At 58.4% G+C, this 13,279-nt stretch overlaps 2 protein-coding genes across 8 annotated transcripts in view; one reads left to right on the top strand and one right to left on the bottom strand.

Annotated features, from left to right (window-relative positions):
• Positions 1 to 10,148, top strand: part of CUL9 (cullin 9) — a 37,233-nt gene extending 27,085 nt beyond the window's left edge. For 4 of the 7 annotated variants that reach the window (XM_042237568.2, XM_042237567.2, XM_042237569.2 and 1 more), the window contains 15 exons: positions 215 to 360; positions 487 to 616; positions 769 to 968; positions 1,366 to 1,616; positions 2,585 to 2,930; positions 6,401 to 6,541; positions 6,654 to 6,818; positions 6,965 to 7,128; positions 7,463 to 7,556; positions 8,055 to 8,129; positions 8,250 to 8,360; positions 8,448 to 8,565; positions 8,860 to 8,993; positions 9,655 to 9,728; positions 9,816 to 10,148. In XM_042237568.2, coding sequence (XP_042093502.1) covers positions 215 to 360; positions 487 to 616; positions 769 to 968; positions 1,366 to 1,616; positions 2,585 to 2,930; positions 6,401 to 6,541; positions 6,654 to 6,818; positions 6,965 to 7,128; positions 7,463 to 7,556; positions 8,055 to 8,129; positions 8,250 to 8,360; positions 8,448 to 8,565; positions 8,860 to 8,993; positions 9,655 to 9,728; positions 9,816 to 10,020 — 2,354 coding nt within the window. In that variant the 3' untranslated portion in view covers positions 10,021 to 10,148. Of the gene's footprint in view, positions 1 to 214; positions 361 to 486; positions 617 to 768; positions 969 to 1,365; positions 1,617 to 2,584; positions 2,931 to 3,584; positions 5,373 to 6,400; positions 6,542 to 6,653; positions 6,819 to 6,964; positions 7,129 to 7,462; positions 7,557 to 8,054; positions 8,130 to 8,249; positions 8,361 to 8,447; positions 8,566 to 8,765; positions 8,994 to 9,654; positions 9,729 to 9,815 lie in introns of those variants that run through there. The other 3 variants (XM_042237570.2, XR_006057366.2, XM_042237571.2) reach the window with 3 other exon arrangements.
• A 484-nt stretch (positions 10,149 to 10,632) lies between these two features.
• On the bottom strand, positions 10,633 to 13,044 carry DNPH1 (2'-deoxynucleoside 5'-phosphate N-hydrolase 1). Its single transcript, XM_004019223.6, has 4 exons — positions 12,822 to 13,044; positions 11,269 to 11,337; positions 10,995 to 11,105; positions 10,633 to 10,817 (listed from the first exon to the last, which is right to left on the bottom strand). The coding sequence occupies exons 1-4, from the start codon at positions 13,009 to 13,011 to the stop codon at positions 10,669 to 10,671; spliced, it is 519 nt and encodes a 172-aa protein (XP_004019272.2). The 5' UTR covers positions 13,012 to 13,044; the 3' UTR covers positions 10,633 to 10,668.
• Between the last annotated feature and the right edge of the window lie 235 nt (positions 13,045 to 13,279).

The raw sequence follows: 13,279 nt of genomic DNA on the forward strand, positions 1-13,279 counted from the left end.
CTGGGCACAGGGTGGGCTCCCAGACCCCTGTGGCAGACACAGAGGGGCTGTGCTCGGGACACTAGATGAGGCATGCGTGTGTCTGTGTGTGTGTGAGTGCTGGGCCCTGCTCCCCACAGAGACTAGCGGAGCCTGGCGAGTGCTACACGCTCGCCTCAGCCCTGACCCCTCGTTTCCCCTGCTGTCTCCACTTCTTCCTTCGACACTCTCCCAGGTCAGAACCATCCGGTCTTGGATGTGGGGCCACACCGGCGACTGCAGTGGACGTGGCTGGGCCGGGCGGAACTGCAGTTCGGGGACCAGATGCTGCATGTGTCCACCGTGCAAATGTGGCTGCTGCTGCATTTCAATCAGACAGAGGTGCCTCAGCTCCTCGGCCTCTCTGTCTGTCACTGTTTTCCTCAACTCTGTCTGTCCCACCTTCTGTCCCTTCTTTTCCTTTGCCTCGACTGTCTGCTCCTGACTGGCCCTGTTTCTCCCTCCCAGGAGGTGTCAGTAGAGGCTTTGCTGAAGAGCTCTGGCCTCAGCCCTGAGCTGCTGCTCCAGGCCCTCCTGCCCCTCACCTCAGACAGCGGCCCTTTGACCCTGCAGGAGGGCCAGGACTTCCCACCTAGGGGTAGGTCTGAGGTAGTGGGGCTGGGCTGAGCCTCTGCTCCCAGGGGCGGGCTCTCCGGGTGGGGTAGATACAGGGGATGAGAATGGAGTCCCCTTTGCCCTCACTCGTCTGGCGCTTACCTTCTTTGGGCGCTGACTGGGAGTGGGTTCCAGGTGTGCTGCGTCTCCGGGAGCCTGGGCTCCAGCCCCATGGGGAGGCCCTGTGGCTGCTGCCTCCCCAGACATACCTGAACGTGGAGAAGGATGAAGGCCGGACCCTGGAGCAGAAGAGGAACCTCCTGAGCTGTCTTCTTGTCCGTATTCTCAAAGCCCATGGGGAGAAGGGCCTCCACATTGACCAGCTGGTTTGTCTGGTAGGCACAGGGGACCCTGATGGTGGGGGGAGAGGGAGGGAGTCATGCTTGGGGGTGGAGTGGGAGGCAGGGGTCATCACAGGGAAGGTGGGTGACATTCCCATCTGGGTTTTCTATTCCTGATGGGAAGTTAAAAGGTGGAGACCAGACATGAGTGCTGACTGTGTGCCAGGCTCTATTCTAAAGAGTTTCCATGATTAAGTCATTTGATCTACACAGAAATATGAGATTGTTGTTGGTGGTATTTCTACTATTATTATTATCCCCGTTTAACAGATAAGAAAAATGAGGCATGAGTTAGTAACTGATCCATAGTCACGCAGCTAGTAAGTGGCAGAGCCAGAGGCTGGCTGCTCTGGGTAACCGCAGCCCACCTGTTTCCCCACCTCCCATCCAGGTTCTGGAGGCCTGGCACAAGGGTCCAAATCCCCCTGGAAGCCTGGGCCGCACCATTGCTGGGGGTGTGGCCTGTACCAGCACGGATGTCCTCTCTTGCATTCTTCACCTCCTGGGCCAGGGCTATGTGGAACGGCGGGATGACTGGCCCCAGATCCTCACGTACGCCACCCCGGAGCCCTCAGGGCCCTGCCGGGGCCAGGCAGAGATCCCCTTCTTTGGCAGCCAGACCTCTGAGACCTCCAAGATGAGGTAGCCACCGCTAACCCCGTGCCCCCTGCTGCAGGGCCCCCCAGGACAGATGGCACCGCAGTGACACAGGAGGGGTCATAGTGCCAAAGCCAGGCTGCCAGAACAAAAACATGTCATTTCTTTCTTTGTCTGGCACCATTTTCCCCATCCCTGATGAGAGATATTAGTCCTCATCCCCACTCCCAGCGTTATCACCTTTGCTTGCTTCCCAGGAAGGGGCCTTGCTGTCCCCAGACTCCTAAAGCCAGCCCTTAGGTAGGAGTCCAAGACTCATAAACTACTTTCTGGATGTCTTTCATTCTAAGCAGAACCGAAATACTGGAAAGACACATATTGAGTACTAACTATGCACTCTGCTTAGTGAAATATACAAATTCTATGAATAGTTTTCAGGAAGTCTGTTCTCCAGAGGATTTTGCCATAGGATTCCGCTAGCTAGCTGGCACCCTAAATCTCTTTACCTCAGTTCCAGTTCACCAGGAGTTGTTCTGCTTTTATGCCTGCTGTTCATACTGTGTGTAAATGCGAGTTTTCTAGAGTCATCTTGCTCAGACTTCCATTTGCACACATTCTCAAATTCACTAGAGCTCCCTGTGACACTTAGGCTGCTGGTCCACAGACCACACGTTGAGGAATGAGGCTGTAGACTTTCTCTCTCTAGACACGCTGGGAGAATTTGGGGAGGGACCTGCAGTGTGATTGTCGTATCCATCGCAGGTCAGTTAGCACCGTGACCCCTGCCCACTAGATTCCAGCAGTGCTTCAGCCACTGTGACCGCCAGCCCCACCCCACATACAAACGCTCTGTGGGGGCTGTGTTCTGATGGTGGGGTGGTGATCCTCAGGCTGGTTCAGCAAGTGTGGGCAGAGATGCACCAAGTGAGGACCGGGGGGCCAGGGTGGGGTCCAGCCAGCGGGTTGGATAAGCAGGGCAGTGAGGCTGACCACCGACCCCTCTCTCCCTCAAGCCCAGAAGCCGTGGCTGCCCTGGCTTCCCTCCAGCTGCCTGCGGGCCGCACCATGAGCCCCCGGGAGGTGGAAGGGTTGATGGAGCAGACGGTGCGGCAGGTGCAGGAGACGCTGAACCTGGAGCCCGACGTGGCGCAGCACCTCCTGGCTCATGCCCACTGGGGCGCCGAGCAGCTGCTGCAGAGCTACAGCGATGACCCGGAGCCGCTGCTGCTGGCAGCTGGGCTGCGCGTGCCGCAGGCCCAGGCTGCGCCCGCACGCCCCGACCACTGCCCCGTGTGCGTCAGCCCCCTGGCGCCCGACCACGACCTGCCCGCCCTCTGCTGCCAGCACTCCTGCTGCAAGGTGAGGCTCTCCTCCCCCCAGCACCACAGCTCGGGAGCTCCTGGTCTCCAGCCCCGCAAGGCCACTTCCGGTCCTGGGTGATGTTGGATGAGTCTCTTAGTCCCTCTTAAGCTGGTTTTATCATCGGTAAGTGGTGCTTTGACACTCTGCAGGGTGGTGGTTAGCATCTGGTGGTATGTGTCTTTGCTGCATATTGTGATCACTGGGAACTTTTTAAAAATCCCAGTGCTCAAAGTATGCCCGAGACCAATTAAATGAGAATCTCCAGAGGTGAAACAAGAGCTCCTCAGGGGATTCTAGTGTTCAGCCAAATTTGAGAACGACAGATAATCCATACACATGTATAGAATCAAAGGACTTTATAAATGAGACGTGTTCGGAAATTGGTGATGACTATGGTTTATGCTTTCCTTATCACCACCGAAGGTTCTTTAATTGCAAAATGTCATCACTTCTTTTATCTGTACACGTTCACTTAATATAAAAATTTAAAACAAAAAACAGCACAAAAGCAGAGGGAAGTACGGGAAGTCAGGCTGCCATGAAGCCGAGCGGAGAAGGCTGTAGCTGGGGAGGGGGCACCCTTGAGGTGGCGAGGGGCCGAGGCAGGAAGCCAGGTGCTGAGTGCCTGCCTCCCCTGTCCCTGCCTCTCAGCTTGTAGGACCAGAGCCCACACCCATCCACTTAGCAGGATGAACGCCCTTGTTGCCATGAATTCTAGCCACCTCTCTCAGCAGCGCCGCCCCAGTGGTGGGTGACCGGGGCCGTGTGCGTTTGCATGCGTGTGTACCTGTACTTTTGCTCCTTCCCTTTTGCTCAGCTTCAAGTTACTCTTCTCACATAGTTGCCTCTGCCCCCCTGTTCCCAGGTTCTTAATGATTCCCTTTACACTTCCACTTTTTTGTTCAACTAATGCTTATCATGGACTTCCTGCGTGCACGGTGCTGGGTGCTGCGTGAGGGAGTGGGGAGACCCCGGCAGACAAGGACCCGAGAGCTAATAATAACCGCAGCTAATTAATATTTATGGGGGCCTCATTCTGGGCCACTGTGCTGTCTTACAAACATTGTCTCATTTAATTCCTGGAATAGTTCTGTGAAGAAGGTGAGCACAGTGGTGGGACAGCGGAAGGAGAGATTTGGGAGGTGGACAGGGGCCTAGCTGAGTTGGGTTGGCAGACAAGGGCCTTTATGGGAAGCCCTGGTGGGTTTTGAGCAGAGATGCAATAAGATCTGATTTCCAGTTTTGAAAAGATCACTTGGTGTGGAGAAAAGGCTTGGACGGAACAAGAGTGGAGGCAGGGACACTGACTCAGAGACTTGTACAAAGAGGCAAGAGGTGCTGGCCACTGAGCCTAGGGACGGTGAAGGGGTGGACAGATCGGGACACCTGTGGGGTAGAGCTGACAAGGTTGTGGCTGAGGACAAGGGCATCAAGACAGCTCCTGGGGTTTTGACCTGAGCATCTGGCAGGAGGATTTGGGGGAAATGTTAGGCCTGGGGTTGGGGTGCAGGGCAGGTTTTTGAGGGGAAATTCCATCCGTTTTGGTCAAGTAAAGTTTGAGCTGCTTTGTTGGGCACCTGTGTGGGACTAGCAAGTGGACAGTGGATTTTTCCATTTGGAAATAAGTGCAGAAGCCTGGCCGGCATCACCCAGGGGGAGAGGAGCAGGCCCAAGGCACTGAGCGTGGGGCACCCCAACCCTGTAGAGACAGAGACAGGGAGCTGGGAAACGGGACTCAGCAAAGCAGGCTGAATCCATCCCAGCAGAGGAACCAGTGGCGGAGTGCAGGAGCCACTGACTTGGGGCCTGGAGCAGTGGGAAGATAGCTTCCTGGGGTGAGGCTCGAGTGGCCGAGGGCAGGAGGGGAGTCCAGGCGGCAGACGGCATTCCCTGTGGCTGGGCAGTGGGGTCAGTGGAGGCCAAGGGTAAGCCCCAAGCAGAGAGGCTCCTCGCGGGCATGGAGCAGGTTCCAAACTGAGACCTGGCCGTTGTCCTGCAGGGCAGTGCTCCCACCCCACAGCTATCAGGGGCCCCGAGGGCCTGTGTGCCTGCCCTCGGCCTGGGGGTCTGAATGCGGAAAAGGATTTTGCATTCTACTTCCCATCTTATCTGGGCTTGTTTTACTGTAGGAAGGGGTTGGTTTTGTTGAGTGAAAATAGTTCAGTAAAGCACTTATTTATCATGGAAAGTCCTCATGTAGCCACCTGAGGACTCTCCTGGGGTTTGGATCCATCATTTGGGGAAGCTCGGGGGTAGGCATTGTGAGGGAGAGGGTCCTTAATGGAGTCTTTTGGAGGCTCAGGTGCTCATGACGTAGTTGGTGTTTTCAGGAGGGATGAGGGAACAGTTGAGAGGGGAGCGGATGATGAGGGCTGATGTTGAGGGGGAGGGGATGACGAGGGCTGATGTTAAGGGGGAGGGGATGAGGGCTGATGTTGGGGGAGGGGATGATGAGGGCTGATGTTGGGGGAGGGGATGATGAGGGCTGGTGTTGGGGGAGGGGATGATGAGGGCTGGTGTTGGGGGAGGGGATGATGAGGGCTGGTGTAGGGGAGGGGATGATGAGGGCTGATGTTGGGGAGGGGATGATGAGGGCTGATGTTGGGGGGGAGGGGATGATGAGGGCTGGTGTTGGGGGAGGGGATGATGAGGGCTGACGTTGGGGAGGGGATGATGAGGGCTGGTGTTGGAGAGGATGATGAGGGCTGATGTTGGGGGGAGGGGATGATGAGGGCTGGTGTTGGGGGAGGGAATGATGAGGGCTGGTGTTGGGGAGGGGATGATGAGGGCTGGTGTTGGGGAGGGGATGATGAGGGCTGGTGTTGGGGAGGGGATGATGAGGGCTGGTGTTGGGGAGGGGATGATGAGGGCTGGTGTTGGGGGGGATGATGAGGGCTGGTGTTGGGGAGGGGATGATGAGGGCTGGTGTTGGGGGAGGGAATGAGGGCTTGGGTTGGGTACGGCAGTGACATGATAGTAGGAGGATTTATGAGTTGTGTCAGCTCCGGCACTGGTGATGGGGGGTGGGGGGCTGATCAGAATTCATAGGTGCACTGGAGGCATCTCGGTCTGGGGAGGCAGGGGCATAGAGACAGGACTGAGGCAAGAAGTTGAGCCAGATGAGGGCACAGCTACAGCACAGTGGGCCCTGGCCAGCCCCTCAGGCCTTCTTTCTCTGGCTTTCTTGCTGTCTCCAAGTCTTTCTCAGAACTTGACTCTTCTTTTTCTTAATTCTATTTACCCATCTATTCACACCCACCCCAACAATAATTTTAATTACCATTTTGGTCTGCACACCTCAAAGTGAACTGTAATTGGGGCCAATCAGGAAAACCCCTGGAGGCCAGAAAGGTTAGGGTCAGTGTTGAGGCTGACGGAGCAGCAGCCCTGTCTCTGGCCTTGCCCATGTCGGGGAGGGTTCCTGCTCCTGTGCTGTCCCTGAGCAGCCGCTCCCGTCTCCCTCCCAGTCTTGCTGGAATGAGTATCTGACGACGCGCATTGAGCAGAACCTTGTGCTGAACTGCACCTGCCCCATTGCTGAGTGCCCGGCCCAGCCCACGGGGGCCTTCATCCGTGCCATTGTCTCCTCGCCAGAGGTCATCTCCAAGGTACCCTACTCTGCCTCGAGGCGCTCCGGGGCACAGCCCTGGGGAGCGGGGGGCCCGGAGGTGTGGTGTCGGAGAGCCAGGCACTCACCGCATGGCCCCTGCATCCCCACAGTACGAGAAGGCCCTCCTGCGTGGCTACGTGGAGAGCTGCGCCAACCTGACCTGGTGCACCAACCCCCAGGGCTGCGACCGCATCCTCTGCCGCCAAGGCCTGGGCTGCGGGACCGCCTGCTCCAAGTGTGGCTGGGCCTCCTGCTTCAGCTGTAGCTTCCCTGAGGTGGGAGCCCACCCTGGCTCTGCCCCATTGCTGGGGTCCACACCCCTCACTGACCCCCGACCCCAAGCACCCTGCCCTGTCCTGCCTGCACCAACCCGTCTGTAATGAGGACTCAGCTGTGCCCTCGCCGCCCCCTCCTCCCCTAGGCACACTACCCTGCCAGCTGTGGCCACATGTCTCAGTGGGTGGATGACGGCGGCTACTACGACGGCATGAGCGTGGAGGCCCAGAGCAAGCATCTGACGAAGCTCATCTCCAAGCGCTGCCCCAGCTGTCAGGCTCCCATTGAGAAGAACGAGGGGTGTCTGCAGTAAGAGGGGGTACTGTGGGCGGCGGCAGGGTTGGAGGCTTGGGAGAGGGTGGGAGACCTGGCAGAAGTAAGGGGCAGTGGACGGACCAGAAAGCTCAAGAACCACAGGGAGGTCCTCAGCTACCTCCTTGCACCCTCCAGTGATTCCAGTGTTCCCCCACTTTTAAGCCTGCATGTATGGGCGGATTTGGAAGCCAGGATGTGGTTAGTAGGGATTAGTGAGGTTAAGACTTAAGAGGGCATGAGAAGGGCCAGCGGTGTGTCCAGGCCCTGGGTATTCCTGGTGGAGCCCTGGCCAGAGGCAGGAACCCTGACCAGCTAGCCTCCTCCACAGCATGACATGTGCCAAATGCAATCATGGATTCTGCTGGCGCTGCCTCAAGTCCTGGAAGCCAAATCACAAAGACTATTACAACTGCTCCGCCATGGTAAGGGGCTGGTGCCCAGAGGAGGCGGGCAGAGGCCCCAGGGCGGGCAGGGTGGGATGCTGTTTCCGGGGCTGGGTGCAGACAGCTCCATGTCCCAAGCAGCCAGAGAGGTGGAACAAGGCTCAATGGAGAGAAGACTGAAGGCCCCAGGGCCTGCAGGTGCTGGGAGTTCCGTCCTGGGAGGTCTGTGCACAGAGACTTTCTGCCCCAGAGTTGGCCGTCCCACACCGGGGGGGCGGCGCTACAGAGAGGCTGTGGTGGGCTGGGCGCTCCCAGGAGGCCCAGGGCAGAGCGGAGCAAGGACTCTGAGTCAGGGCCTGGCTTCACTGTGTAGTCAACCTACCAGGCCTCAGCACCCTCATCTCAGTTACGAGAAATGAATGAAGAAATCTGGGTAGAGCAGCAGCAGGCCTCCGTGAATGGTGGCTGGTCTGAGGAATAACCAATCTCATCTTGTCCTGCCAATCACCCAACAGCCCTCTGATGTGTCTTCACCAGGTAAGCAAAGCCGCGCGCCAGGAGAAGCGCTTCCAGGACTACAACGAGAGGTGTACTTTCCATCACCAGGCCCGGGTGAGCAGGGAGGGGACAGTGAGGTGGCCAAGGAGGTTAGAGGGCTGGGCTGGATGGCCAGGCGCTCTTCTGAGGGGTGGGGCTGTGCCCACTGGTGCTGACAGCCACCTCTCTGCACAGGACTTTGCTGTGAACTTGCGGAACCGCGTGTCTGCCATCCACGAGGTGCCCCCACCCAAATCCTTCACCTTCCTCAGTGATGCCTGCCGGGGTCTCGAGCAAGCACGAAAGGTTGTGTGGGGTGGGCTGGGCAGAGGGTGGGCGGGAAGAGGGGGAGGGTGGGAGGTGGCCTCAGCAGGAGCCTGCCGGGGCCCGCAGGTGCTGGCCTACGCCTGCGTGTACAGCTTCTACAACCAGGACACAGAGCACATGGACATCGTGGAGCAGCAGATCGAGGCCCTGGAGCTGCACACCAATGCCCTGCAGATCCTCCTGGGTGAGCCCCCATCCCCCTGGCACCTACCCCCAACATAAAGATGGGTGGGCAACCCGGCCCCAGCCGCCCACCTTCATTCTGGCCCCTGGAGCTTCCTGTGCCTCGTAGCCTTGTTACCATCTTCAAGTTCCACCCCGCAGGTCCACGGTGCACACCCCCACCCGACCTTTGCTTTGATTATGACGTGTCCCCACCTCTAGGCTGTGAGCCCTGGTAGATGTGGGGAGCGCATGGTAGGCGTCTGTGGGAGGAAGGGAAGAAGGGAGGGAGCCCCGCGCCCTGCCCCCTCTGCAGAGGAGACGCTGCTGCACTGCAGAGACCTGGCCTCCTCGCTGCGCCTCCTGCGGGCGGAGCACCTCAACACCGGCCTGGAGCTGCTGCGGCGGATCCAGGAGCGGCTGCTGGCCATCCTGCAGCACTCCACCCAGGTAGCCACCCACCCGACCCAGCCTTCCTGCCCTCACTCAGCACCACCTGCCACAGCCTCCGGTGCCCTGGGGGGATCCTGATGGAAAGGATTCCACGGCACAGGGACCCAGCCTGTATCCCACCTCCCAGCCCTGCCCCTCGGCCACCTGGCCTTTCCTACAAAATGAAGGAGGTAGTTAGCCCAAGTTAAGGGTATCTGGCCAGGTGCTTGCTCTCCAGAACTCACTTGGAGAACTTTTTCAAAAGATTCTCCCCAGATATGGATTTAGAATCCTAGGAGTTGGGGGCCAAAGGGCAGGGACCCACCAGAGTAAAGGAGCTGAGGTTCTTTCCGGCTCCAATACACTGATGTTGAGTCTGAACTAGGAATCCCGCCCTCAGGGAGCTTACGGACTAGTATGTAACTTGGGCAGAAAAGGCATGAACACACACAGGTAAGGGTACGTGCTGCCTCACCGCCGTATCCTGGGTCGCTGGAGACTACCTGTCATGTTACGCAGTCAATGGCTCGCGAAGCACCGTGCTGGGGTTGGTGGGGGGAGCATTCCTGGCAGGCCAGGTGGCTCTTGGGCCTGGGGGGTCCGGGTGAAGGAAGGCTGGGTGCCAGGGCCCAGTGTCCTCTACTCCGCTGCTCCCCACATCCTCCCATCTCCTTGCCAGGATTTCCGGGTTGGTCTCCAGAGTCCATCCTCCGAGTCCCGCGAGGTGAAGGGACCCAACGTGCCCGGCAGTCAGTGAGTGGAGGGGACCCCGGTGCAGGGGGGCGTAGGAGGGGGCGTGGGAGGCGCCATGGCCCTGAGGTTGCGCGTGCGCTCTCCCAGGCCCCAGGGCTCCTCAGGACTGGAGGAGGAGGAGGAGGAGGAGGAGGACGAGGACGAGGTGCCCGAGTGGCAGCAGGACGAGTTTGAGGAGGAGCTGGACAATGACAGCTTCTCCTACGATGAGGAGTCTGAGAACCTGGACCGAGAGACGTTCTTCTTCGGCGACGAGGACGACGACGAGGATGATGATGAGGGCTACGACTGAGGGGACAGGACGCAGAGGCCACCAGAGCCCGGGGTCCCGGGTCAGGTGCGCACCACTGTCCCCGCACACAGTGGCAGGTGCCTGTGGCACCATCTTCTGTTCAGTGAATAAACTTTTTTTTTCATATACTTCTCTGGAAGCAGACCGGTTTCCGCAAAGGGCCACTTCAGCTCCCCCTGCCATCACACACAGCCAATCCTCCTCCTCCCCTGCTCTTTGCTCTAGGCATCCAGACATCCATCCTCAAAGCCCACAGCAGACCGCTGTGACTTACATTGATAAAGGGAAATAAGTGTCCTTGGTACTCAGCCCACAAGCCTCGGACCTAGCACAGGGACAGGAAGGAATGGTCACCCACCCCCCCCACCCCCGCCACAATCAGCTTCATCCAAACTCCTGAATGTTCCTGCAGGGAGCTTGAGCATGTTAGAAAGTCTCCTCCTCTTGGGGGCCTGTGGACCTTTAAAGGTCTCTACATGTTGAAGTTGAGGGGGTGTTAGGATATAGGATATTATTGAGAACTGGACCTTCCTCTACCCACAGTGTGACATAATGTCAGGATTGTATACATGCCATGAATCAGTATTGGGGCTAAGAGCCAGGAGCCAAGTCTGGGGTCAGGAGAATTTAATAAAAACTGTGGTGAAGTCAAGCAGTTGGGTCAGGAGAGGCAGCCACCTGCTTAGGATGATACGCCTCAAAGTATCGATCTAGCAGGGCCTCCACCTCTGCTTCCTTGTAGTCCCACACCTGGAACTTGGAGCCATCGGCTGCTCCCCGGATCATGGCTGAGAGCACTGGCAAGAAGGATGGGGGTGAAGGTGGCTCCCCCGCCACTTCCACACTGCCCCCCCACAGTGCCCATTGCCCTTCCCTTTCTGGGGTGGGCAATGCGCTCACAGGCCCCCAAGGAAGGAGAAGAGGGCAGGGACCTCAGAGAGCTGGGAAAGGAGGCCAGGGCTAGGGATGCTCACCTCGGCCAGATTTTGGGCGAAACAGGCACAGGACTGGTTTGCGGAGGGCCACTGCCCGGCCCAGCTCATACCCTACTCCCAGAGAGGGCTGGGTCACTTCTGCCACAACCACTGGGAAGAAAGGAGACCAAGGCTCACCCTCGGGCTTGTGAGGGACACAGTCTGGCTGTGGTGAGAAGGGAACTTAGGGAGTCCCTTGGAGGCGGGGAACCAGGCAGGTCCAGGGGATCTAGGACCCCAGGGGAGTTCGCAGGCAGGACGGGGGACCACTCACCATCTGCCTGCTGCAGCCAGGCCACGTCCCGATCATGGATGAGCTTGTCACCTCCAGCAGCCTCTTCCCCTGTGGTTGAGGGAAAGCTGGTCAGGGGCCCACCCTGGGCTTCAGTTCTTCTCCTCTGCCCTAGACACCCTCAGGCCCACCTTGCTCAGGGAAGGGGAGGGGACAGAGAGATGGCCTCCAAGGGCCCACCCAACACTAGGCTTCTATGAATTAAAGAAATGGAAGAGCCTGCAAGGAAAATGCAGTCCTGTGCAGGGGGGTGGAATGTGACCAACGACAGGAGTGGTACAGGTGAGATGGAGGGACTCCCTGCGGGTCAGTGATCAGAGGTGGAGAGGAGGAGGAATCACATCCCAGGTGGGGACAGGCAGGAGGAGCAAGAAGCTGGCCCGCGCAAGGAACCTAGGGCCCCACAGGCTCTCAGGCTTTGGTGGGGGTGAGAACCACCTGAGAACCAGATCAACTACAAAGACCCAGGTATGGATGAGCCTGGACCGCTGACTGAGCTCTCCAGGTGATTCTCATACGCAGGCGAGTTTGAGAATCACTGCCTGAAAGCAAAGTGTAACCAGTGGGAGGTGGTGTGAAGGCAGGGGAGATCCTGGGGTCACAGGGATCCCAGCTTTCCAGCTTGATTCGATGTCACCCACTGGGAACATGAGGGTCACATGCCCCAGAGCAGAGCAGAATAACTGGAGAGCTCCTTAAAAATGGACTCAAAGGTTTTATCCCAGAATCTGCATTTTCAACAAGCTCCCTCAGAACACTGTTGAGCACAGGCCCTTCCCAAAGCACCAGCAACTTCCTGATGCATCATTTTAAAGAGGATGCCCCAGGGACTTCCCTGGTGACCCAGTCGTTAAGAATCTACCTGCCAAGGCAGAGTACATGGATTCCATCCCTGAACAGAGAAGATTCCACATGCCCGTCGTGGAGCAACTAAGCTCACAGGGCACAACTGCCAAACCCAGGCTCCTCAACAAAAGAGGTCACTGCAATGAGAAGCCCGTGCGCAGCAATGAAGACCCAGGGCAGTCAAAAATCAAATTCAAATAAAGAGGTCTCTGAGAACTGCAGTGGGTCCTACAGATCCGGGCTCTGCCCATGGGAGAGAAAAGGGGGACACACTTGAGGTTTTTATGAGAAGTGTGAGAGTTAATTCCGAAGCAGAAAACCAGCCAGGATCCGGGACTACCTCTCCGCAGGACCAAGAGGATCAGAGGGCCTGAGAGACGGTGTTCGCGGGACCTGGGGTCTGTCGGGTCAAGCAGGGCTGATACCTCCAATGTCAAAGGAAAGCTCCGTGCTAGGTGCGAGAGAAGAAGCCAGCGCGGCCTCCTCCCATCCTGCTCCTACAAAAGCCGGGAGGCGTCCAAGAAGTCCTCCACGAAAGACCCAAAGGTCAAGAGAGTAACTGAATTCGGGGCGTGGGCGCCCAGGTCGGACGCACGCGGTCTGAGCCCCGCGCCGCAGTTCTTCTCGGGCAGAGGGGCCTCTGCCTGCGCCCTCCCGGCCGCCCGCGCCACAAGCTCCGCCTTCCTCACCGCTCTCGTCCAGCTCGGCGGCCGCCACATGCTCGGTGAGCACCACCCCGAAGCGCCGCAGGCGAGACACGATGCGCACGTACAGTTCCCGGTCCTCGCGTCCGCCGCGGATACTCCCGCAGAAGTACAGGGAGAGACACCCCGGCTCCCCGTGCTCCAGGGTTCCAGCCGCCGCCGCCGCCGCCGCCATCCCGGCAGCCGCAGGCCCCGCCCTCTCCCACTTGGCCCCGCCCCTGCACGTGACCTGTCCCCGCCTCACGGAGTCTGGTTCCGAGTGTCCACGTCTGTGAAAGGAAACGTCAACCGTACCCACCTGTAGGAACGCGGCGCCTCCTGGACTTAGCTCCCCACCTCACCCACTCCTCCCCACCTTTGCCACAGGCAACTCCATTCTCCCAGCTCAGGTCCCAAACCTTGGAGTCATTTTGACTCTTCTCTTTGCATCAAACCCTACGTGC

This window comes from Ovis aries, chromosome 20, assembly GCF_016772045.2.
Source record: "Ovis aries strain OAR_USU_Benz2616 breed Rambouillet chromosome 20, ARS-UI_Ramb_v3.0, whole genome shotgun sequence".
In the NCBI taxonomy this organism is placed as follows: Eukaryota; Metazoa; Chordata; class Mammalia; order Artiodactyla; family Bovidae; genus Ovis; species Ovis aries.